General features: G+C 40.6%; 3 protein-coding genes across 3 annotated transcripts; 1 reads left to right on the forward strand and 2 right to left on the reverse strand.

Annotated features, from left to right (window-relative positions):
- Positions 1 to 1336: 1336 nt before the first annotated feature.
- On the reverse strand, positions 1337 to 4362 carry prdx4 (peroxiredoxin 4). The gene is made up of 7 exons (XM_034550853.1): positions 4029 to 4362; positions 2885 to 3002; positions 2666 to 2782; positions 2350 to 2472; positions 1986 to 2116; positions 1832 to 1866; positions 1337 to 1454 (listed from the first exon to the last, which is right to left on the reverse strand). Exons 1-7 carry the CDS (start codon positions 4225 to 4227, stop codon positions 1404 to 1406), a joined length of 774 nt encoding a protein of 257 aa, XP_034406744.1. The 5' UTR covers positions 4228 to 4362; the 3' UTR covers positions 1337 to 1403.
- Positions 4363 to 5519: 1157 nt separating this feature from the next.
- pdha1a (pyruvate dehydrogenase E1 subunit alpha 1a) lies at positions 5520 to 12433 on the reverse strand. Its single transcript, XM_034550441.1, has 11 exons — positions 12302 to 12433; positions 11020 to 11088; positions 10755 to 10928; positions 10387 to 10513; positions 10203 to 10294; positions 9518 to 9610; positions 9199 to 9354; positions 8975 to 9046; positions 8827 to 8894; positions 8368 to 8476; positions 5520 to 6952 (listed from the first exon to the last, which is right to left on the reverse strand). Exons 1-11 carry the CDS (start codon positions 12347 to 12349, stop codon positions 6788 to 6790), a joined length of 1173 nt encoding a protein of 390 aa, XP_034406332.1. The 5' UTR covers positions 12350 to 12433; the 3' UTR covers positions 5520 to 6787.
- A 1677-nt stretch (positions 12434 to 14110) lies between these two features.
- Positions 14111 to 23924, forward strand: map7d2a (MAP7 domain containing 2a). Its single transcript, XM_034550464.1, has 16 exons — positions 14111 to 14147; positions 15912 to 16004; positions 16481 to 16564; positions 16659 to 16736; positions 17381 to 17544; positions 17758 to 17854; positions 20211 to 20317; positions 20429 to 20544; positions 20778 to 21064; positions 21168 to 21315; positions 21407 to 21587; positions 21690 to 21794; positions 21930 to 21980; positions 22190 to 22229; positions 22923 to 23556; positions 23666 to 23924. Exons 1-16 carry the CDS (start codon positions 14111 to 14113, stop codon positions 23922 to 23924), a joined length of 2481 nt encoding a protein of 826 aa, XP_034406355.1.
- The last annotated feature ends 1931 nt before the right edge of the window (positions 23925 to 25855 follow it).

The raw sequence follows: 25855 nt of genomic DNA on the forward strand, positions 1-25855 counted from the left end.
ATGGACTGGTCTACTGGGGCAGCAGCATATCGACTGCTGGCAGGAACAGGCTGGTTAACAAGGCCAGCTGTGTCCTAGGATGTCCTTCGCTGGCAGTGTGTGAAGGAGATATAGCGCAGGTCCTTCCTTCCTCGTGCTGTTAGACTGCACAATCAACATTGCTCTCTATAGAACGCACATGCCCGAAACAGGCACATTATTCATTCATGTGCACAATCATTATCAATGTCCACTATGCCCTTCTCCTGCTGAAAACTGCACAATTTCCCCACTGTGGGACTAATAAAGGATTATATTATTTTTTAAAATCTTTTCTTGTTAAAATATTAATATTATTAAGCTTTAACATTTGGCTGACCTGTAAAAGTCGCTTGATATTGGAGACATCGTTGGTTTCAGCTTTCCGTATTATAGAACTGGCCATATTCTCCTTTTACCTTTGCTTACTTATCCACTAAATAAAAGCTACATTTGTTTCGTCCTTCGCTCCTCAGGAGTTTAACATCGTCTAGAGAACTACGTTGGCTGTGTCACACCAGTGGTACAGCAGCTTCAGTGACTACTTTTATACATCCCTGGAGGAGGAAACATTCAATAGCCAATATTTGAACAAAGTTTCTTTCCTTTTTTTGAGCTTGTTTCCTGTTCATCACTAAGCTTAATTTGGATGTTGTTTAATAGACAAGGATTTAGAAAAAAACAAGGCCAAATATATCTCTAGAGATCAATAAAAAACAATCTATTATAGAAAAACAATATCATTATTTATCTGTAGGGAACATTTGCATCCATTGCAAAACAGTGAAATATACAGAAACACAATATTGATCTATTGATGGTTCCATTATTTTATTATGTTATTAATGGATTGTACCTCCAATAAAAAATTTAAATGAGTTGGGACATTTTAGGTTATCACCAGACGGGTATAAGTATGTGACAGATTAACTCCTTATGTGGTCGCTCAGAGACGAGCTGTGATGTGGCGACATCTTTGGTGTGATGATTAATGAAGAAAGCATCTGAAAATCAAATGTTTTGAGGTGTCGCGTTGATACTCCAGGTGGCCCAGTGCCCTTTGGTTGGACACATGAATCAGAATTTAAAATTTGGTAGCTTCCCATAATATGATATTCTGGCAACTGTTTGGTGTGATCAAATGACAGCATGTCTTTTAGGGACAACGAATAGACTTCGTGTCTAGTTTTCAATATCGGGCTTTATGCAATTGTTTGTCTGCTATATGTACAAACCATAATCCTCCTTCGCAATATGATATTCAAACTGCCAGGTTGCACGGTCACCGGGTCAAATTAAACGAACAGAGTAGACAACATCTTATGAAAAGACATTTTATTTGTACTCTCAGTAAGTGATGGATTTCACAGACTTGGACTTGCAGATCAGTTCAGTTTATCAAAATACTTCAGCTTGCCTGATGGGTCGGGAATGATCTGTGGGAGAGAATTAATTAAATTACTGCACAATGAGAAATATACTATGTGTATGCTCTGAATCAGGCTGTGACTAATACAGATCCCTGACAACAAACTAGGCCCGCTTTCTGTGTGTTTCCCAAATATTAGTTTGTTTCTGCACTTCACAACAAAAAAAACCTGTGAGGCCACAAACTAAATAGGCAACGCTCACAGTGGCAGTGCGCTTCTCTTAACAATGAAGTGTTGATGCTTTTTGCAAAAAATACACTATTTGTAAGCTGGATAGAAAGACACTCATTTGCAAATACACGGTTCTTGATCGGAGATCATCAATCGGTAATTGAACAACACTAGTTAGAGACCAAGGATCCAAATCAGTCAGTGATACTCACTGTGTCACTGCCTGGCTTCCATCCGGCTGGACACACTGTGAGAAAATGACACAGTTGCAGTTAGCACAAGTAAAATAGTTAAAAGAATTACTGAGATACATTGAAAACCAGCTCTTGATTCCCTGGTACTGCCATTTAAATGAGCTCCTTGTACCTTCTCCGTGTTTGTCCGTGTACTGGAAGGCCTGCACGAGCCGCAGAGTCTCATCCACAGATCTTCCCACCGGAAGATCGTTCATGGTGATCTGCCTCAAGGTGCCTTTGTCATCAATGATGAAGAGTCCTCTAAGAGATGGGCAGATAAGTGAGACTCGTTAAAAATAACCAGCTATGTTATGACTTATAAAGTTATGGAGCACATTGTAGAAGCATCAAATGTCATCCGAATGCATTTTAAAAGGTTTTCAAACCAAATAACTTATCGGCTTTTGTTCGCTCAGTGGCGCAACATTGTTTCATTAAGTTAAATCGACTATAAAACATAGATAGCGGCCATCACAGCGAATGTGGAACCGTACCTCAGTGTGTGTCCCTGGTCCTCCAGGTAGACTCCATAGTCTTTTGAAATCTGGTGAGTGAGGTCCGATAACAGAGGTATTCTCATTTTTCCAAGTCCACCTTGCTTTCTGGGCGTATTGATCCTGTTAATAACAAGACAAATAAAGCTGTTCTGAGTGTACAATTTAGATAAATGAGTCATCAGCGTGAACACCTACAATTAATTTATTGAAATGCCAAAGTATTTAGGTAATTATTTGACTTAAGTCAGTCTACTCCAGGACGTCTGTTATTATCTGGGTGCATCTTGAGGGTGTAATGGGGACACGATCTTACCAGGCCAGGTGGGTGAACTGGGAGTCGACAGAGCAGGCGACCACCTCTGTATTGATGGCTTGAAACTCATGCATGCGATCACTGAATGCAATAATCTCAGTGGGGCAGACAAATGTGCTACAAAAGAAAGAACAAACACACATTCACATGAGGATGGACTCTGTTGTGCATCAAGACAAATTAAGTGATTATGTCATGTGCTTCTCAGACGTTACTCACAAGTCCAGAGGATAGAAGAAGAAGACGAGATATTTGCCCTGGTAGTCCGACAGCTTCGTCTCTTTGAATTCACCATTAATAACGGCTGTTCCCTCCCAGTGTGGCGCCGGCTTTGAAACTTCGGTAGGAAGAAAGAAATAGATGGATTGATAAAACCAGGAGTTATTACTGTAACTGTAATTGTGTTTTGATGCTGCAGTGCTTTTTTTTGCTAAAATGTGCAGGGAAAAATGGAAGATGACAGTAGTGTTTTAGCTTTTAAATGGCACATTAATACTAATAATCTTCAGTATTTTTGCACTTTTAAACATGTTGATCTCAGTCTAATATAAGTATTCAAGCCATAAGTATTGTAAGTGTACATATCTAAACTGAACCGTCCAGTATTATCATTAAATTACTTTAAATGTTTAACTTTACCTCTATACATTTGTTTGTATTCTTTATAATGTTTCTATTCACATGTTGTTCTGCATTGTTATGCCCCAGAATAACGCACTTCTGCTCTATTTTTTTCTTGTCTATATGCTGTTTGAAATATTTCAGTTTTCTCTATGAGGCTATAATCTTTCTCTATTATGTTGTACATAACAGTCCAGTTGTATTGCATATGCAAGGTTATGAATATGCAATACAACTGGAAGTGTGTCTCCATTTCAATGGGCAACATACAGCAGGAGCGCATGTGTTGGCATAAACATGATGACCAACTGAAACACTCGCCTTTGCTTACAAGACTGCACGTCATATAGACTCATACATGTGCACGCGAGTTTTATGGACGTCTCTGACCAACAGTGTAGGTCATGTGTCATAGCGGCGGACGCAGACGCAATCCAATGAACGTTATAGAATGACGTGTCCTTAAAAAAACAACCTCTGCTTACAAGTCAGGCCTGCTGTCTGAGTGACACTCACATCTTACAACTGCCAACTATAAAGAATTAAACAATAAGACACAGCCAATCACAAATAGGAGCGCGAGCAGAAGGACAGGACGCCGTCTGTAAGTTACATTGTCCTGACAGGCAGGACGGATCACCACGCTGCAGCGAAGAAAAACAAAAAAACGATATCACTGCGCACTTTCATGACGGCGACACGACACTTCCCACCTCTTGATGAACTCACGAGACTAACTCACTCTTGGCTTTGCTGAGGTGCAGGGAATGGTCGGACACGGGCACGCGGAAAGCCTCTCCGGGATAGACGTGTCCTCCCGCGTAGTTGTGACAGTTTTTCACATTCGCCGCTTCCTCTGCAGATGTGGTGAGGAGGAGGAGAGCGGCACACAGCGCGCGGAAAAGCGGCTTCTTTATACTGGTGTGCAAGAGAGACTCCATTGCGTCGTTGTAACCACTAGTTAACTACTGAATGGGGAATGTGTTCCAGCTTTTTGGCTGAATTTAAGGAGCCTTCTTCCTCCTCCTCCTCCTCTTATTCTTCTTCTCCTTCTTCTTGGTCCAGGTTTTGCAGCAACTCGCATCCTGATTGTTGCATTACCGCCACCTTCTGGAGCTAATTAGTTCACTTCCTATAACAGTATCTCCCTCTTATCCTTAATACATAGACAGCAAATCAATGTACAAGAAGGAAATACAACTCCCTGGCGATAATTACACAAAGCCTTCATCACACACTTTAAGTGTCTTGCCATTACTGTCCTTACTTTCTCTAAGTATTTTTTTTAATCTATTTTCATCTGAAATAGTATTATTCATTATCTTCACTGCATGTCTATATTGTATATTTGTTCTTACAACTGTACATTGTGAAGCTGATGACCTACTTTTATTTGTTTTCCTAACCGTACCTAAATAATCTTCAAGTGGGCTTTTAATTATAAATACAATAACTCACCATACATCAGTATATTCAGAATAACATGCTTTCTATTTTATTACATATTATTACTTAATGTGTTCTTTTAAGTTGCAAATCATGACTATTATTGAGACAAAATATGGACTATTGAAATAGACATTTTCCATATAATTTTAATCCTATCTTGAAATACCGTTTTGTTTTCATAATATAGCTACTTTTATTGCTACTTTACTTTAGCGTAACAACTTTGACGGTGTAGTCATGACTGGTAACTATGAGTCACCTAACATGGGACTTAGTATTCACCCCTAAAAGAAATATTCCAATGTCCAAAAAAAAGCAAGGGTGCTACCTTTACTGGTGTTGTTCTTCAAAATGAAAAGGTATTAAGTTGATGGCATTTATTAACCAGTAATTACTTTGTTGAAAAAGTAAAACTCATTAATCACTGTTCATTAAAATAAACGGTCAAAGTTAGGGACAATTTACCCAACATGCATACAGACAAAGAAGACTACAACAATTCAGTATCTTACAGTCTTTTTATTACAGGGACACACATAAAAACAGTGTTTGCCTGCGTCGATGTAACAGTTTTCTCCAACAAATACTCCCACTGCGGGTATTTTCAGTTGTACGAAGACAAGTACTGACATTTAAAATTGTAGTCCATCTTCTTATTTGACTAAGTACTTTTCACATTACAAAGAACAGACCCTTCCCTAGTGCTTTAAAGGGTTACAAGCATTGTTGCAATGTTTAAGAATACTAACGACAGAAAATGATGACAGCAGCTTGCGGCTAAGTGTTGATATGAAGGTTTTTTTATTTTTGGCTTCCAGAGCTGTCAGCAGTCATTGTTCTTCTTAAAAAAACAATTGTGTTCAAGTACTTGACAAAAAATAAAATGTTTACGGTCACCATTTTTGCCAGCAATGTTTCATCCTGTGGTAACACGAGTGTGACTAACTATTTACACACACATGTTTATCAGACAAATTATTAGGAGCTTCTAGAGTGTGTGAAAATGAGCGATTTATGTTTGTCATGAACAGACTCGCTTGGAGTGTTCACATTGTGTTCAGGACACAGCTACACAACACGAGATCTGCCAGGCACGGTTGGTTTGGCAAGACAAATTAAAATATTTAAAGCCTTTCCCTCTGTATTCACTACCATCTTACATATTGTATTTTAAAAAAAAAACCATATGGACATATATTGAGAAAGTTGATAGTAACAACGGTCTTCAACCTGCTGTCTTGTATGGTGTCTTTGTAACAAGGGGTGAAATAAAAAAAGACAAGAACTAGTAAACTTAAACTGAATGATTTATCATGTACACTTCAGTATAAAGAGAACAAAGCCAATTTTACAGGTTAGTCTCTTTATGAGATGAACAGTTATGGATGGACATTTGCTTCATCACACCTCAAAAGTGACCACAGAAAACCATCAAACAAGCACATTTAGAATCAACTAAATATATTCACTTAGGGCCGGATTTACAAAACCCTCTGACTTGATGCTTATTGTTAAGAGACCTCGATATTCCTTAAAATAGCTTAAGTGATTTATTGAGCTTCCCTCTTAATTAAAAATAATTATTCACAGGTATTAATTAATATATTTTCATGTGTGAAGACGTTAAATAATCCACCAACGGTGATGGTGATTGTAACTACTAAACATAAAACGAAAGCTTTACAATGTATTGAGTTGGCAAATACCTTAATATGTTTACTAAAACTATAAATAAATAGGGGACATAATGTCAAAAGACTATGGAACACTGTGACAAAGAAACTAACTTTAGGTTGTTTTGAACTCTGAAAACCTTTGAAGATTATTCAGTTTGGTGTCTTTGTTTCATCCTCAGAACATTTTGGTGAATGTGGCCCAACTGTTAAACTGTACAGCGTTGAAATAAATGTACTTGTTGATGGTTCAAGCTCTGGGTCCGAGCCACTAGTTTATGGTACATTGTATGATGGCGTGTGTGTATATGCAAGGGTGAAGGGGGCTTAATATGTTACTGGGTGAATTTACGTGATGAAGAGAGTGGGTGTTACAACTTTAGCTAACAGACTTCAGCTTGATCCACGGGTTCGTGCTGCGCACCTCCATGGGTGGATCGTTTTTGAAGATATGGTTGCACAACTCTTCCAGTGGGGGTTCAGGATCCGTGGTGGCAAACTGAGCAGCATCTTCAATTTCCTTCCTCACCGACACATCAATCTCCTGCGGACACATTTAGACAGAAGTTTATAGTTATTTGCTGTCTGACTTTTAGTGTTCATGTGAGCAGCTAAAGAAATGTGGTTAAGCTGTTCAATTAGAAAACAGTACAACATCAAATATAATTTTAATACATGTGTGGCTCACAACATACAGTCTATAGCAGACACATTTGTGTCTTAAAATCTCATATCTTTTTTTATTTAACTGAAAACAGACCTCCATGTTTTTTGTGTCACTTCATTATGTGATCAAACACAGGGTATAATAAGCATCACTATCACCACACAAAACATGTTCTTATTGCTAGTAAAATTAATTTGTGATCACAACTGTATTAATAAATCCAAATGTTGAGCTCCATGTTTGTAGGCGGGACCTACACTGAATAAGACATCTCTATTGGTCAGCCTCAGTCACAGTGGCAGCATTGAAAGGTCCACTGTGATTACACAACTTTGTTGACTTGACCCCGGGCGAGTCAATATTGAAAAATGAACCCCACCAGGGAGATTTGGGAGGGGGCAGGTCTTGCATCACCCCAAAGGGATCAATACATTATCCCATACACATTACCAATCCGATCGAAACGGGCCAATAGAGACATCTTACATCTTTCAGCGTAGGTCCCACCCACGAGATTTAGCTCAACAGCAAGAAATATTTGCAAACCAAACTTTTGGATTTGCATGAATACATTTTCAATCACAAATTTATTTTACTTGCCAAAAAAAAACAAAAAAACATTGCAGTGTCAATCATTTCGCTCTCAAATCCAATTTGTGATTGCAAAGTGGAAAGTTTTGCTCTCGAAGCTTTTCTGTTTGATTGCATAATGAGGACACAAGAATGTGTTCCCCGAGGCACGCTTGTCATCTACAATGTAGGCCTATTAGCTCGTCAATAAACAAAAAACAATCGAGGCAACAACTCCCATGTTCTGAGGTAAAATTACTGTTTTTGTCAGAGTGGCTTTGAAGAGAGGATAAATTACTTCATGATGGCTTCAGTTTCCTGTCTGACAGCAAGTTGAAGTGGTGAACATATCCTTACCCTTAAACTTATAATTATTTTTAGGTAGCTTAAATACATTTTGTACATTGTCTCATCAAAGTGGGGGCGTGCCGGCCATCATATACAGACCGACTACCAATTAGTGCCTTATTCAACTCTACTGTTTATGAACGGAGTCACAATAACGTATGCTTCCTCCCTTCCTGCTTGTCTTTTTAATACATTTTTGGAATTATTCCAACCAAAAATCTTGTTGAAAACACATAACGTAACACTCTTGGATTAATAACATTGCATAACCTAAAGAAAACATTTGTTTTTAAATCCCAAATGATGATACAGATATGGACAACTTGCTGTAGCAACATTTTCTTTTAGATATTTAACAGGCAGATATTTGTTACCTTGAGCTCCTCCACGCTGGCCATGTTGTTGCTGAGTATGCGGTCCTTCAGCAAGGAGATGGGGTCACTCTTACCACGGACCTCCTGTATCTCCTCACGCGTGCGGTAGCTGAGAAAGGAGAGATTGGTGCAGGGATGTTGTGGGGATGCGCTAATTCAACAATTATTTTTAGAGCTGACACCAAATGCAAGTGCTACAACATCATTATTTGACAATCTGGGTATTGCAAGTCCACTACAGCGGGAAGGAGGGTACATGAAGACTACTGCGAGACAGTGGCAGAAGCAAGGGGCAGCACCACAGTGAAGATAACATTGGGAGGTCAGATTATTAATAATACCTAAACAAAATTGTTAAACAATTAAGAAAAGTGCTGTAAAGATATTATACGCATAGTAATTAGTTAGAGCGAATACCTACATTTTAACAAATACAAAATTACAAAGGTGATCATTTACCTGACACCAGGATCACTCATACTGTGTCCATGGTAACGGTAGGTCTGAAGCTCCATGAGAATGGGACCCTGATGAAAGGGAGGACAAAAATAACTGACGATCTAGTTTCCTGCTTAATATAATACAAATAATACTGTTTTTAACTCACCTTCCCAGCTCGGCAGTGATCCGCTGCAAACTTGGTTGCTTCCCGAACACACAGAACATCCATCCCATCCACCTAAATACAAAAACAATTCTCTCAAACAAATGTCATTGAATTATGATGTGCACCTTTCAGGAAATACATTATAGCAAAAACATTTAAACAACAAACTAATTATGACGTCTGTTTAATGAATGTAGGAAAAAGTATAAAGAGAAAAACCGTACCCGGAGACCAGGAATGTAGTCTCCTCTCTTGTAGTAGTCTGTGCTGGCTGCAGATCTCTCCACTGGCGTGCCCATGCCATACCGGTTGTTCTCACAGATGAAGATGGCGGGCAGCTTCCAAAGTGCTGCCATATTATAGGTTTCAAAAATCTGACCCTGTGAAATACACAAAGTATGTCTTTTAACATTATGGAGCTTACATTAGAAGTATATAGCAAAGTAGATCTTATACAAGAAAAACTGTCTTCGACTGTTGAAGGAAGCTACTATTAAGCATGTTATTAACTACACAGCGAGACTAAAACTCTTTGTGGCATACCTGGTTGGCAGCGCCATCACCATAGAGACTGACGGACAGCTCATTCTTGCCCTGATACTTGCAGGCCAGAGCCACACCAGCACCCAGGGGAACCTGAGCAGAATCCAGAGATGTCTCAGGTTACATGATATAAATTTTAATGTAGAAGGGCCTGTGTCAACATAGCGTTTTTTTTCCGAGCACCAGCGTTCCCCCACCCCCACCCCCCCAATGGTTTCCACTGAAGAGTGTATGTGACTGTCTAGAGAAAAAGTGCTGCACCCAGAGTCTTTTTTCTGAGCACTCCGGGTTTTTTTGTGCAGCATCTTCAAGATCCTCCTGTTGAAAATGAACCTTAGAAAAGCGCTTGCGACGTCACTGTAGTGTCTATTTATTTTAATGAAATGCTGGGATGAAGTGCTTTACTGTCAGAACAACATACTATATGGACACAGGCCCCAAAGCACTCTTCTAAAAACAACATTATAAGAAGCTGCTTTAGGAAACTTTAGAAACTGACATAATACCAATCAGCTCAAGTTCAGTGGAAACTTATGCATGATAAAACAGATAATATATTTCTAGCAGGTTTGTGATCGAATTTCAGAAAACTATAAAAGCAGATGCACAAATTTCACCTGCTTTTAGTCCTTTTAATGTTTACATCACACTGACATACTATTAGGAACCCATTTATGTGATATACCTGAGCTCCAACAATTCCATTTCCTCCGTAGAAGTTTTTAGTGTACATGTGCATTGAGCCTCCTTTGCCCTTTGCAATTCCGCCTCTTCTGCCTGTAAATTCAAAACAAAAATATCTCAAAATTAACAGTGTTTGGAGCTCAAAATCCTCTACGAATGTCAATGCCTCAGCATTGCAGACTGACCAGTGAGCTCAGACATGATCTCCTTCACAGTCCCTCCTCTGGTGTAAGTGTAGCCGTGGGCGCGGTACGCAGTGATCAGGTGGTCTGTCAAATTAATTCCTGCTTCGATACCAACTGCACAGGCTTCCTACAAGCAGAAATAAAACACTGAGAAATCTTATCACAATGTTCTTATATTTGATATTTTTAAATAATCGTACAGAATACTAAACATCGGTTTTAAAATATAATAATATCCGGTTGCATTTCAAAACAGATTTTTATTTTAATGCCATTTTGTATTCTTCCTAGAGCAGCAAACACATGTATACTAGTGACTCTATATTTTCCACTGTATCTAGTTTAGGAACAATTATAATGCACTCAACCTGGCCGTCATACAAGTGGCAGAATCCTCGGATGATCTTCTGCTTATACAGCTGATCTGCTTTCAGCTCCATACGCCTGATGGTCTGCATGATGCGGTAGTACTGCAGACCCTCATCCCGAGTCATCACCACTTGAGTAGCCGGAGCCTCATCCAGCTTGTGGATGTCACATTTCTAGAGGGAAGAAAATAGCCATAAAACGCACAACCTGCCATGTGTATTTATCAGTATACCGGAACAAAACGACTTTGTGTTTAAAGCCTACCTTTATTTCAAAGCTAGCCTCGGTTGTGAAGTCAGCATATGTGCGTGCTGACACGACCGCTGCAGCTCCCTGCCGTGGGAAAAAGGAGTTTGTGTTTAAACAAAAGGTTTTACCTTTTCAATACAACACCTGAGTTACAGTATTAACACAAAACAATACTTTATTTCTTACTTTAGAATATATGAACATGATTTTCTTTTTTCCATTTCACAAATTAAGTTAATAAACACACATACATACATATATATATATATATATATATATATATATATATATATATATATATATATATATATATATTAATAAATGTACTGAACACAAGCAGCTGTAGTGGAACTTTGTCTAAATAGAATTTGGCAAAATATGGATTTTAATCAGGACCTTTATGACCAACAACAAGTCAAATTATGAGCCCGACCAGACAGATGGCAGCATTCAGTACTTCACAGTCTGCAAATAACACATTTGAGTTCAGTTGCTACCAGAAGAGTGCCGATGTTTGACACACATATCTAACATTTGCCACCAGTTTGCGCAACGTATTGTTTGGGTAACCAACAGAGCATAAATATCACTGCTACACATAAAACACAAGCAAAGATGTATTTACATATTTAAATTATACTTGTTAGACAACAGTGTATTAAAAAATAGCCGAGATTGACAGACAGATCGATGCTGTCAACCCTTTCCAGTTGGTATTCATCATTTCACTGTCATAATATAGTGACACAAGTTGTAAGGACAGGAAATCATCAAGGACCTCTCTGCTAATCTTCTGAAAATACGAGCTGCCAATTAAGGAAAATGTGTCATAAAAGAGATTCAAACTGACATAACTATTGATTTAGGTGGGATTTATCGCTCAAAAAAGGACTAACTAATATATTACATGTTTCAGAAAAGTCTTTATAAAGAAATGTATCTCATTCTGTTTAGCAGGAAAATGTAAAATCAAGGTACCACATTGTTTTCTCCCACTTGAATGAGCGAGTTAGATTTTAAGCAGGTCACTTGCTGTCAGTTTACATAGAACAACATAAACCCGTGGAAACACAGCTCCTGCCAAAATAATGAGAACCCAAAACACTGAAGCGATCACGAAGAGTTTGTATTTATGTGCAGACGTTAGCGGCGTTAGCCAAAGCAGCTATCACTCGGCCTTACAAGGTCAGCGCCGCGAGGACAGGCTTGTTTGGGGTAAACGCTCGAGCTCTGAGAGGGAGACTGTCGTGCGGGTGCTTGGCTAAGACCGTCCGTTGTTTAAATTATACATACTCACATTTCTCTGAGCACAAGCCCTCAGCACGTGAGAGATATTGGTCAGCATCTTTCCTGAGCTCGCTCACAACAATCCCTACACCGCAACGTCCTTCTGTCAGGCTACGTCCTTCCGGCTCTTCTTCTTCTTCTTTGTGGGGTTTATGGCAGACTAGGCCTTTACAGCTCACTGCTTCCTCCCATTGGACAGAATAGTCACCACATCTCCTTATGGCACACATCATTAGATACAGGGACCATAGTCTGAAGAAAAACAATTATATATATTTTTAAAAAAAGCAATTCAGCTTCTATATTTACTTTCCCCTTCGCAGAGTCTTAAATAAGTAAGTCTCCACTCCCAACTTGGCCACTTCCCCCGAACAGGAAAGACGGCAGTGAAGTATCACATACAGAATAAATTCCATCACTCCACATGTATTACATTTCCCATCCTGGTGTTTCATCCACAGTGCCCTTGACTTGATATTATCTTCCCTATCTAACTTGACTAAACTATTGACCCTCGGTTGAATGGAAAAAAATATTGCCCGTCCGTTGCCCTCCTCCTCCCACTCTCTCTGCAATGTTGCATCTCTAACTACCACACAAATGTTTGCCAAAAGAAACTCTGACAGCAATTTCTCCAGTCGTTAATTCTACCTTGGCCATTCAGGGCACAGCTGCTTTATTGTCATTTTAAATGCCTCACCTCATATTAGTGCATATTCATAAATTCCTTTATTATCTGACTCAGTAAACCTGGTAAACACAGAATTACAAGTTGATGTTTTTTGGACTAAGGACAAAATAATGCTGCCATGTGTAGTCTGCAGAGCACTTTAGTTGATGGGCACTTAAAGACAATATTACATTCACTCAGTGCAGAGCATTGGAATAATGGGGAGGATTTGGTTGCCCGCAGCTCATTTCTGCCCTGCAGGGTCCCAAACCAACTGTGGCCTCTGCAAAGGCTTTTATCATGGCCAGATATTATCAATCCAATATCAACAGATACTCTTCAAAAAGGTGAATACACGTAACTTTATCTAAATGCTATGGATGGTTCACAAAGCCACACATGGTAATGGGTGTACAGACCTGTGTGTGCAACACTAACCCTTAGCTGTCAATACGTGTTCGATCAATGCAGCTTTTCTATTCATGGCTCCACCAGATTGATCTTTAAAAAAAAATACAAACAGAAAATGCAATTGTACTATAATAATAACAATGATGGTAATCATACGTTATTATTTACAGTATTTATTTGTATAGACTATAATCTATTTTCAAGGTTATGGTTAACTTATTGTGCATTAATGATCAGATCAAGTTATGAAACAGTTAATTGTTGCATTAGAGTGCGAACTTGACCTATAGGCGAGCACGCACTGATTCTGCGTGTTGTCCCCCTGCCTGTTGTTGCATTACAGCAGCTACGTTTGGTTTGAACTGCGTGCACAGAGGAAGTCTCCCCATTCACCGGTGAATCGAGAGCTTGTGTGTCAGGGCGGGCTTACAATGCGACGCACAGTGTGCTCGGTCGATCGTGTGCGCATCATCATCTCCAGCTCCAGCCTCTGCATCCCTCTCCTCCATTCACACACAAGACTCTCGCGTCCTGGCCGTCATCTCCAGCCTTCACAATGACCTTCAGACCTTCAATCTGAATGGTGTGTGATCGTCTCTGCCCGCTGTGGCTGCGCGTATCGCTGCGGTCTCGGAGGGAAACGCATATACCTGCATGCGCTGCGTTGGCTTCACTGCGGGCTGTTTTGGTTGACCGCGCGTCCGTTCATTCGAGTGTATTGTTCCTGTGACAGCTACTATGGCGAAAGCAGCCACATCGTCCAGTGAAATAACAGGTAAGCTTGATGTGACGTTGGTTAGGTTTGGTACCATCATGCTATCGGGATCGGTTGTTGTTTGCTATACGCGATTTAATGAATGACGCAATTGACAAATCCACTGCTTTTGTGCATGATGCGGGGCTGTGCGGTCATGATCCGGCATCACTGTTTTGTTTATTCGCTGAGGTCTCACTGTGCAGGTTGTTTTCAATGCAAGTAGGTTTAAAAAGGTGCACGTTTTTATTTCCTTTACAATGAACACAATGCACCAGACCTGAAGGTTTTTTTTTTTTTATTATCACGAGTGGAAAGTGAGCAGAGCAAAACAGAACTGGGGTGCATCTTTGGTGTGATTCTGTTGTCTTCTGTCATAGTTTCACATTTTCTCATGAGGGGAAATCGGCATTACAGATTTAAGTATAACTTTAAAGCAAAATCAGGCTAAGTGTGTAAACGTTTTTTTGGGTGATGACGCAACTCAATCGGATAAAAGGGTTCAAATGGGAGGAGAGAGGACGGCTGGTTTGTTGCCTGTGACACAGATGGATTAAACAGTGTATTTTGTTTGAGCATTAAATCATTTTGTGATGACTTTATGGGTTGAAGGACTATGTCACTGTCTCAAAAATATTTACCCTGCGCGCCCTGAAAGAAGGGGACATCTCCCTGCAGAATGATAATCAAATGTGGCATAATTATGAGTAACTCTATATTATTCTAGACAGGAGACAAGCCTTTCCTCCATCACATTAGCTGCTTCATGAGGAAGTACGAGAAAGGATGCACAGTGACTATACTGGAGGCATTTTATGTTGGAACTCTTCAGGAAAAGAATCATCAGTGTTCATTTCACTTTTGTGTCTATGCAAGCGTGTCTTGTGCACAATATTTTGTTTCTGCAGCTTGTATTTTTCACAATAACAAGGTTAATGTTAAAGAATAATATCTGGACAGCTCTATAATAGTATGAAGGATATTAACCTCATAACCATAAGCGCTATAGCTACCAGTGTCCCACTGTTCGTACTGTAAAAATCAATAAAATGTAATCTTGGAAAATTATACATGTTAAAAAGTAAAGTCAGTAATAGGATGTCAGTAAAGTCAATAATAAAAGTGTATAGGTCAAGTGAAAAAAACAGGTATACTGTCTGACATCAGCTAAACCACATTTAAAAGGCCAGTGTGTAGGATTTAGAGGTATTAGCAGAAATAAATTATAATATAACAGTGCTTTCATTGGTGCATAATCACCTGAAACTAAGAATCGTGTGTTTAAATGAGCCTTCATATCTACAAAAGGAGTGGGTCATCTTCAGGGAGTCCACACTGTCCTTTAAGAGGGCCTCAGTGTTGTCTGCTTGGTTTCAATAAAAGCTCTCACTGAAAAGAGAGAAATTCTCTCGATCAAGTGAGGCGACTGATTATCACATATTGATGCAGTGCATTTTCTTTCTTTGTCATTATTTGAAGACTGTTATCAACTCTCAATATCCATAATACATAATATATATATATATATATATATATATATATATATATATATATATAATTATTTATTTAGTTCATTGATTTTCAACTATAATACTATAAGACATATAATAAAAGTATCAGATTCAGAATATTTACTCCAATTTAGATGTCTACTACCCTGGGATCTCACTCCTACATCCATCATTTTCTATATTCAACCATTTACAACCATTGTGATATGTGAGAATAGCAGCTTGCTGTTTCGATCAATGCTCTCTGTATTATTCTATTTGTTTTCTGCGTTAGGTGAAAAGATGGCACCACCTTCAATCACTCTACTTCCTGACAAGAGATCTCCAACAAACGGTCACAACTCTCCAGCCCGAACTGGGAAAACTAGTGAGTAAGCCTCTCCATCTTTTGTCACACGGCGCGCTCTTTCCTTCCAACTGGGTTCATCTGGAGGAAAATCACTGACTACACAATTATTTGGGTTATTGCACAATTAGAAACATCACAGAACACATTATATGACTCAGTAGGTCTATACAAAAATCTGGGCTGCTCTGTTGCCAGCTCTGTTGTCAGCTGGTTACAGCAGCAACAATAACCAAAAGAGGCATTCAGCATGTGTGGAGTGACTATCACATCCAGGACAGCTTCCTCCAGCATATTGCTGCAGTTTGCCCTTGGCATAGGGCTTCTTGGCGTTTTGCAACACAATGCTTTTAACACTGCCCCATACAGATCTGACACAATGTTTCCCTCTGCTGGTATCAAAGCATTACTGCAGGTCAGTACTCTGGCGCTGATGTTATTCCTCTTTGAACTAAGCTGACTGTGCTCTCTCTCTGCTTCCTTCATGGTGATCGCAGCTCCATCAAACACAGAGAAGAAGCCACAAATAAATGGGAATGCGTCGCCTTCACACATCAATAACAACCATGCAGGTAAACAAAGTAAGTCTCTATGTTTGCTTCTATAAAATCCCTTTTCTCTCTCTCTTTCCAATGTTTTTTTTTTTGTTCTCTAACATCATTATTTATCTTTCAGTTGTGGAGGGTTATATGAAGACAGACGACAGGATGCGATTAGCCAAAGAGAGACGTGAGGAGAGGGAGAGAAGCCTGGGTAGGTTACGTCCTTTTCTTGTGCAAATAAAGAGGTTGATGTGTGTTTGAACTGTGAAGCTCGGAAATGCCTTTAAGTTCCTGCTCCTGTTGGGATTATTTTTTCAGTGCAGTTTTCCTTCAACGTTTTTTTGTCATAACGTTTTTTCCCTCCACAGTTTAATTGGTTATGGAAGGGCTTTGCTAGCCAGTAGAAGTTGAGTTCACTGGCTTTTTGATATGATGAGGTATGCCACTTGAGACAATGAGACAGTAACATAGAAAAGTCCACAAAAGTAGGTCATGTAATCATGCAGCCCCAGCAGTTGCCTCATGATGACAAGGGTTTCTACTCGATAGTCTCGGGTGGGTATTGACCGATACAAACTCTCTACAACACATAGAAGGTCTGATAATACTGAACAATGTTGTGATTGTTTAGTTCCATGAAAAATACATTGAAAAGTATTTTGAAGAGAGAGACAAAATGTATAGAATTGTTGTTGCAAAACAGTAAAACACTATACTTTTATTTCTTCTGTGGCTTATATTCTGAACTCTCCACGACCAGCCGAATAGTATAAAAGCCACCGGCAACAACGCTGGACCATTAACTCTGATTCTTGTCCATGGAACCTGGAGCATAATTGGTCTTGTCTCTTTCAGTGGGCAGGGAGCAGCTGATCAGGGAGAAGGAGCGCAGAGCTCGGCTCCAGTACGAACGCACAGTGGAGGAACGCTGGAGGCGGCTGGACGAGCAGAGGCAGAAAGAGGAGCACCGCAGAGCTGCAGTGGAGGAGAAGAGGAGGCAGCAGCTCGAGGATGACAGGGTCAGCTGATTTAACAACAAAAATCATAATGAATCCGTCTAATCTAAGTATACACTATTGCCTATCTCATTTGTGATTGTGTGTGTGATAGATACATAGAAAGATCGTTCATGGGACTTATTCCTGGCAGTGTGTAAACATGACCAAAAAAAGCAAAACCGCGGTGAGGTGACAGTGTTCAAATTAAGATGGGCCCTGCTGTGTTGCCTTCAGGAGCGACTGGAGGCCCTGATGAAGCGCTCGCTGGAGCGCAGCCTTCAGCTGGAGCAGAGGACCAAACGCTGGAGCAGAGGCTGCCCTTCAGGAGCAGGTACGGAAAAGCTTACAACAGAGGTGGTTTTGGATAGAAGAGGCATGGATGCAAAACGTGAATGATCTGAAAGTGAGAAGCAGCAGGATATGGAAGTAAAGCTCTTTTTTTCCCAGAGGGATTGCATTTTGCGATTGCATTTTGCTTTATTTCTGCGAGACACCATGACACAGTATGTGTGTGAATGTATGCTGTAGGTTTGTATGTGTAAAGGAGAACCCTTTTTTTCATGGCCTGATATTTGCTGATAGCCTGGCTGCTGAAGTACGCATGAGCAGAAATGTGTTCCTGGTTCCCCACAGAGACGGGATGGCGTTACATATCTGCACTGGTGTCCATGTAGCACAAAATCATGATGATGATTGAAATAATGGAAGTGGGAAAATAACACATAAATGATCTGTGCGCACGACTGTCTGCCACAGTGACATTTATGATAACCGCTGGGCTGTCACAGATTTTCAAAGCTTACTCAACGTAGCTTTAAATTAGACCAACAAAAGAAGAAGAAAAAAATAACATCACAACATCCTTGCTGGTATGTTAACTCCCATCCAGGTCTTGACAGCTGGATGAGGAATTGCCCAGATAAACTGTTCATAACGCTCTGTCTGCTCTGCTCTGCTCCGCCCGCTGCCTATAGGTGACAGTGAGAATGCCCCACTCCCTTTCTCTGCTGCCTCCGCCTTTTCCCATGGCATTGCCTCCCCCCTTCCTGCTGTCAGCGAATCTGGTAAAGTTAAGCCCCCCTCGCCCTCCCAAATATATCACCCCTCCTGTTCAACCAACAGTTAGCATGTTTGTATTTGTCTGCCTTTTGGCGAGCTGAAACTTAGACCAAAGGCAAACATGTTCTCCCTGTGATGCATGTTACGCTGCTCTGTTGTGGAGCCTTTGTGCAAGCGAGGTACAATGTACTTCTGAAAGTACTCTCTATGTTACTGGTGCTGGTATGTTTGCTGTGTTTGTGCTCTGCTGGCTTTGTTTTTTAGTCATTGTGGCAAAATGGAATAGCAACACTGTGGAGATAGGCGTCAGTGATGCACATTATGCTATTGGTGAAGGAGCATTCACTGGCACATATCCAAACTGTTCTTATTATAATGTAACCTAATTTTCAGGCAAAAACAAGCGGACACATTTCCATCTTCTTAATGTTTTGGAGCGACTTCCCTCTCTTGAGAGGCCAACTCTGCATAATGTCTGCAAACCATGCAGGAGAAAAAAAGGACAACGCAAATATACAACAGCATCCGCTGAATCTTTTCGTGTTTTCCTAGTTCGTCTCTTTCAGCCTAGTTTTCCTATATGGTTGCTTAAGTAAGAACACATGTTCAGTATATATGACTCTTTCAAATTTCCCTAGAAGTCAAACTGTGGATTAGTTTTCCCAGATTAGTAACCATCAGTAATTACAAACAGGCTAAAGTATCAGAATGACTTGAAAACCTTGATGATCTTGATCAAGAGAGGTATCATTTTTAGCTTGTAGATAAATTAAAAGTATTTATTTAATTTTGCTTTGGTAAAAATGAAAGAAGCTGAGTGGTGCTGACCCTGGAGCAGACGGTTTGGGGGATTAATCGCACATGACCTAGAAGATAAATATAATAGACACAGATACAGCCATCTCACTGAGAGGTCTGCAGTCTTTGGAGATTACTCTTTACAGATGGTGACAGATGGATGAGAAGTTATAAGAGATGGCAAGAAGAGCGCTTCTGGTGTTGTACGATGTGTTGTGTGTGTCGAGCTTCTGCTTTTGTGATTGTGAGTTTGAAAAAGGTCTGTGTGTGTGTGTGTGTGTGTGTGTGTGGTTTTTCATTTGCTGTCATTGTTTTAGGTGTGGCTAGGAAAACAATTTGGGTAAATGAGTTTGGGATTATTATGTGTGTGCTTGCATCACATTGCATAGTCTCACAGACTCAGGATTAATTTCAAAAGATGAATACACCCCATTAGGTATGACTGTTGGCTGCATCATTTAAACGTACTGGCAGTTAAAAGATGTGTTCAATAGCCGACCCACAGTCAGGTCTAATACAATTCTGGGAAATCGATAGGACAGAGATGCTGACTCGCCGTTGACCTGAACAACCTTCCAGGTTTTCTACCCAAAAAGATGATTAGCACAACTTCAACCGAAGAACATAACACATAACACCCTTATACATTTACTATACCTTCTGGCTTAAAATTCAACAGACCTGCAAACTGACTTTGGCTGTAAAACATGAGTCTGTAAGCTTTGGCTGGGTGCAGCACACACTGTCCAGTCAAGTCCACCCCTGACTACTGTATTAGTACCCCTCTGTCACTTTGAGATTTGATAAGAATGGTGTCTGTCATCATGTAGCGCCCTGCAGCCCTCACAGGTCACCTTTCCGCGGCTCCCTGAACCCTGCAGATCACAACAGAGTTGGACTTCAGGGAGGCTCTCAGTCCACTCCCAATACCCCCAAGGTCAGACCCCATACATGTGCTCTACCTTAACATACATAACATCTGTAGGATTCAAACACTAATGGATACAAGCTGCAATATCCTATCCATTAAATCCACTTACACTTACAGAAGGAGCGGCTGCGCAGAGAGAGAAGAACTGCATCTCCAGGTTGTGGATCCCCTTTGAGAAGATCCGAATCCCCTGCTAGTGTCCCCAGGCACTTGGCTTCCCCTGCAACCTCAAAGTAAGATTATTTGTTTGGTAGAAGGTGGGCAAACGTTGCTCTCAGCAGGGATCACTACCTTGTTCACACAGCATTATTTTAACATATCTCTCCTGTCATGAAACACTTCCTTCTAACAAACATCTATCTGGGTGCAGGCTGGCATCTAAAATGCGTTCCCATTCTCCGAGCAATACACATCAGTATTATTACTCTCCTACAAGACAACGTTCAAACCGGTCACCGGATCATAGGAAACCAGATGACAAGACGCCGGACAGACACAGTGAACAATCCAAAGCAGTGAGAAAGAATACCGACATCAACAGCACAAATCCATCTTCACAAGAGATGAAAAGTGTGGTCAACGGTGAAATCACTAAATCCAGACCATCTCAAGGAGAAACCTTGGAGAAGCATCTCAGAGGTGACACATCTGAGAAAAAGCAGTCACCTGACAGAAAGGAGCACATGTCTCCCAATGTGGACTTCTCAGAGAAGAAGATGCTGAGCAATGCTCAGGATGGAGACAAGAAAAAAGGTGCACTTCATTCAAATGACAGCAGAGTATTTGTAACCTTACGCTGCATTGAGATTTAGTAGTACACGTGGATCTTAACCCGGTCTTTCTTTGTTTACCACAGAATCAGCACCATGTGCGTCCGCGGGGAAAGTGGCAGCTGGCACGACAAACGCAGAGGAGGCTACCAGGTTGCTGGCAGAGCGTAGGCGTCAGGCTCGAGCTCAGAAAGAACTGGAAGAGAAAAAGCGGGAGCAAGAGGAAGAGGATCAGTGAGTTCATTGAAAAAATGACGAGTAAGAGACTGCAATGTCTGTTGGATTTCAATCGTTGAATGTATTTAACAAGCGTATGTCCCATCAGATACAGGGAAGAGCAGCTGAAGAAGCAACTCGCACAGGAGCGGCGACAGCAAGAGGCAAAGACTCAACAACTGAAGGAAAAGGGGAAGCACCAGGAAGATCTGAACAGGCTGAAACAAGAGGAGGACAAGCGAAAGAAGGAGGAGCAGGAGAAGCTGCTGCAGAGCCAGATGGACAAAGAGGTCAGAGATCATTTGATGCCGTTGTTCTCTGCCCTGTTGCTGTATGCATTGGTTTTGGCAGTTTCTTTGTCATTTTGTGTAAATTGTGCTCTGTCTTAACAGAAAGAAAAAGCCCAAGTCCAAGCTCAGGAGGACGCAGATCGTCAGCGGCAAGACAGAGAACTGCAGGCGCAACAAGAAGAGGAGGAGAGGCAACTAAGAAAAAAGGTAATTTAAAAAAGAAACATCCGAAGGACAGTCAAAGCACTCATTGCATGCTGACTGCACGTTGCACTTGAACTGTTTTAAACTCTGAATTCTGTAAAGTTCCCGCGGTGATTAAATGTCAATATATGTTTGCAGAGAATTGAGGAGATCATGAAGAGAACGAGGAAGGGTGAAGCTGACTTGAAGGTACTGTAAGAGACGCCCCCTGTTCTCGTACAGTAGTGCCGCTGCCTTTAAGCACCTGCTGATCGTGTGATTTTTCAACTTTAATTCATTAAGACTCTGACTTTCTGTTGTTATCATCTTTATTAAATTATTTTGTTGGTGATACTTTGGTTGTGTGTCCTGATTACCACACACATTGACTTGATCGTCTCTGTTCTGCATTGAATCAGAAGGAGGAGCAGGTGGAGACGAAGCCTGTCTCACCAGCAGGTTAGTATGGTCCTCAGTCGCTCTGCCAACACTTACGTTTGCTTGCTGCCCCTGCTTTCTCCACCCCTCTCTCTATGCCTTGCAGCTGTAAAAATGCAAACAGGGCATGTGTAGGTTATCATGTGATTTATTAATTGGCTTATTTAGAGCATGCACAGCAGTAATCTCCATTGTGATGAGTTGGTTTGTGGGAAATCTCAGCATTATTGTTGTTTTTTTCTTGTTATGCAATAATTCTAATGCATTGGCAGAAAGATGAACACCTACGATCCTCGTCTACATCAACCAAGCAACTTGTTGGTTCTTTGGGCCATTCATTTAAAATCATTTGGTGGAGGTTATGCAATATTTTGTGTAACATGGAGCAGCAGCCAAGGACTTTCCTCTCGGTGCTGATAGGGCACCTTTTACAGTAGAGCAGTGTCCTGGGAGCTGACTGTGCTCTTGAAAATGCCCTTGGAAGATGCATTCAGGGACTGTGTGAGCCTCACGCTTTATTTGGAGTGTCCAGTGTTAAATCTCAACTCATTTGGGTTTGAGTCAATAGTTAGCATGAACTTGTCCAGTAATACTGTTAATATGAGGTCAATATTACTGCTGTAGACTTGGCTCTACTCAAATAAAATCCAGTTGATTTTTAATGGACAGTCCAAATAAAGTGAAGCCCACCGTGATGTTTTTCATTCTCCGCAGGTGAAGTAAAGACTGCTCAAACTAATGCTGAGGTGAATGAGCAAACAATCAAAAAGGTTGAGTTTCAGGTTAAAGAGCAGGTCAACATGAAGGAAAGGGCCCTGGTGAACAGAGAAGCAGCAGCGCAGATGGACAATCAAAAGAGTTTGCAAGTTAAAAACAACAATCATCAAGTGACACCAACACACAGTGTTCCTGAGAAGAGACCGGACACCAAACACACCAGCGAAGAGCACTGCAGACAACTTAACAGAGAGGCCGACGCCTGTGTTCTCAAGCAGCAGGAAAGAGTGGTGGAAATGAATGTAAACAGGCAGCACAGAGCACACGTTAAAGCCGCAGAACAAACAAATAAAAAGCCGACAGCAGATGCTAAAGTCGAGGGTGGTATGATGAATGGAGCGGTGAAGGGTGAAGGAAGTGCCTTGAAGAGAAGCCATCTAACCGCTGAGGTAAGCAAACAGCAAAGCCTGCATGTGTCGTCAGCTGCTCAAGGAGAGTCCAGGATGGCGGTCATTAGACCATCTGTGGCGCCCCTGTCACTGGGACACCTATCGCCGCCAATCATCAAGCTGAAGCCACTAGATGTGAAGAGTATGGGGTCTTGTGATGAGGTGCAGTCCATGGAGGTCAGGTGAGTCATCTGGTAACCTTGTTATAACATTATTACCCCCACTTTACACACGTGGTCTTCGAGGACACAAATGTTACATGTAATTGCTTTCGTTATTATGATATTCCAGTCCGGTTTCAAAGGAGGAACTGATTTCAATCCCAGAGTTCTCGCCAGTCAACGAAATCCAGCACAGCAGCGTGAGCAACACCCGTGCCCTCGAAGACCTGATCGACCTGACCGGCAGCATCGCCTACCCCAAAATGTCCTCTGAAGGCAACGTTGGCAACTGCAACAAGAACCTCTTAGGGGGTGTTGTTAGTCCCATGGTGGACTCAAAGCTCATTGGGATGTTGTCTCCGTCCTCAAATAAACTTAGCATCCAGTAGTCCGTTAATAATCTCTCTCTGTTTCTCTCTCTCTCTCTCGCTTGCTTTCTCTTTTCTTCCTTCTTTTTTCTCTCTGTCACACAATTACGCTCACGGATGTCACATTTTGAGTGTGTGCCCTGTGTCACTACATTTACGGAAATAGAGCCATAGAGATTGACTTAAAATAAACTGTAAACAATGACTTGCAATATAAAGAAAACAAATATTCTATATTCTAATCACATAGCAGCCGACAAGTTGAAAGAATGTGTCAAAGATGTTGTTTAATTAATAATTGACACAAGTGCGTTTGCTGGATGAGCACATTTGAAAGAGGGTCAGGGAGAGAATGTGTGTCTGGACTTGTGAAATAATGAAACCAAAAGACAGGGTTTTGAATATTGTTAACATTTAGAAAACACAATATAGCTGATGTTTAGTAAGAATCTCTAATGTTCTCTGCACAGATTCCTCACTGGGTCCCAGTTCAGTCCCAGTGCAGGAGTAACAAAGCTCAGAGCATTGATGACAGCGTTTGTACCTCGGCCTTTCCACATGCCCTCTTAAGCCTTTCAATTTAATGCAGTGTTACTAGGAAAGGCATGACTATTTCATTTTCCGGTTAGCCTCATTTTTAATACTTCAAAAATGTTTGTGCATTTGTTGATGATTGATTTGGCTGGAATTTAAAGGATTTATCTGGCTAACTAGACCCCAGCAGGACTCCTTTACTCTTCCTTACCCAGCAAGGCCTGACCGTGGTATTATGAGAGGATTCATCCTTTTAAAAGTCAGGAGGAGGATTCCAAAGCTGTCAACTTGAATATTCAAACATTGAGAAAATCAGGCATCAACACAAATGATGCCACATACCTATATTACATGTTTGCTGCAGACTAGAGTGAACACTTGGACAATATTGTGAATTTACAGTAATTGCATTCATATAAGCTTATTTAACTTCAGTGATTTCATGGATTTCCAGTGATGAAAATAGAGTCAGCTGACCAGCTTCATGTCATTTAAAGCGTTTTCTGTAGGTGTGCCTTGCTATGTAAAGGGTTTCCAAGGCACAGGGCTAATGGATGCATTAATCTATTACATATACAGTAGAGTATATATTGCAATCAATAGATATCTGACTGTTAATGTGTGAGACTGAAGCACACTGTGGCAGGAATGTCTGTCTAATAATCAACTTGTAAGTGTTCCCTGTAGCTATAAAAATGCTCTTAATGCTTTTTCTCCCTCCATCACCTGGTCCTGTGTTGGAATTATTCAGCGGGCTCCTATAACTTCTTGAGAGATTCATAAAACGACTGATCATTTTTCATTTGCTGTGTGTAAATGTAATTACAGGAGAGGTGCCTTATGAGGGACCGATTTGTTACTGTTTTTTGGTGCAAACCATTTTACAGTCTCCTGACTGTGTATCTTTTCTGTTTAAGATACTGGGATTGTTGTGTGTGACCTTTAATACTTGAACCTTGGGTTTGAAACACTTCTCCTGTGCCATGCTGCAAAAAATAATTATACCAATAGCATATGTAGACATTATTATGTCATTATAAAGTGTCATTTAGATTTGTGTTCCTTAAACAATACATCATATAAAAACAGAGGCTTTTGAATCTTCTTAAATGAAGTAGCGTTATATGTATGTTGCATACTTGAAAGTGAGGATTGGCTGTATATTTGCATATTCAAACCCTGCTGTTTCACATTGACTTAAGTTATGCTTTTTTTTTCTTTTAAAGGGGACTGATTTGAAAGAAGAGCAAACTAGTATAAAGAAACGATACAACCACTTCAACAAGTATTCAAGTATTCAACAGTCTTTCACATGCAGCTTAACTTTAAAGTGTGTAATTACTGTATACTTTGTGCATGGTTAGCATGGTCATAGCAATGTTATTCGAAACAATAAAATGTCAAATTGAGAAGTCTGT

The sequence above is a fragment of the Cyclopterus lumpus genome, chromosome 14 (genome assembly GCF_009769545.1).
Source record: "Cyclopterus lumpus isolate fCycLum1 chromosome 14, fCycLum1.pri, whole genome shotgun sequence".
NCBI classification, from domain to species: domain Eukaryota; kingdom Metazoa; phylum Chordata; class Actinopteri; order Perciformes; family Cyclopteridae; genus Cyclopterus; species Cyclopterus lumpus.

Excerpts from the sequence above, each read along its gene's own strand:
- map7d2a (XM_034550464.1), top strand. The coding sequence starts at position 14,111 with ATGGCGAAAGCAGCCACATCGTCCAGTGAAATAACAG. Across the intron at positions 17,855-20,210 it reads AGGCTGCCCTTCAGGAGCAG|CGCCCTGCAGCCCTCACAGG; the intron begins GTACGGAAAAGC and ends GTCATCATGTAG. Across the intron at positions 23,557-23,665 it reads GTGCAGTCCATGGAGGTCAG|TCCGGTTTCAAAGGAGGAAC; the intron begins GTGAGTCATCTG and ends ATGATATTCCAG.
- prdx4 (XM_034550853.1), bottom strand. The coding sequence starts at position 4,227 with ATGGAGTCTCTCTTGCACACCAGTATAAAGAAGCCGCTTTTCCGCGCG. Across the intron at positions 2,473-2,665 it reads CAGTTCACCCACCTGGCCTG|GATCAATACGCCCAGAAAGC; the intron begins GTAAGATCGTGT and ends TGTTATTAACAG. Across the intron at positions 1,455-1,831 it reads GGAAGCCAGGCAGTGACACA|ATCATTCCCGACCCATCAGG; the intron begins GTGAGTATCACT and ends TCTCTCCCACAG.
- pdha1a (XM_034550441.1), bottom strand. The coding sequence starts at position 12,349 with ATGCTGACCAATATCTCTCACGTGCTGAGGGCTTGTGCTCAGAGAAAT. Across the intron at positions 11,089-12,301 it reads GGGCTTGTGCTCAGAGAAAT|GGAGCTGCAGCGGTCGTGTC; the intron begins GTGAGTATGTAT and ends TTCCCACGGCAG. Across the intron at positions 10,514-10,754 it reads GCCACTTGTATGACGGCCAG|GAAGCCTGTGCAGTTGGTAT; the intron begins GTTGAGTGCATT and ends TTCTGCTTGTAG.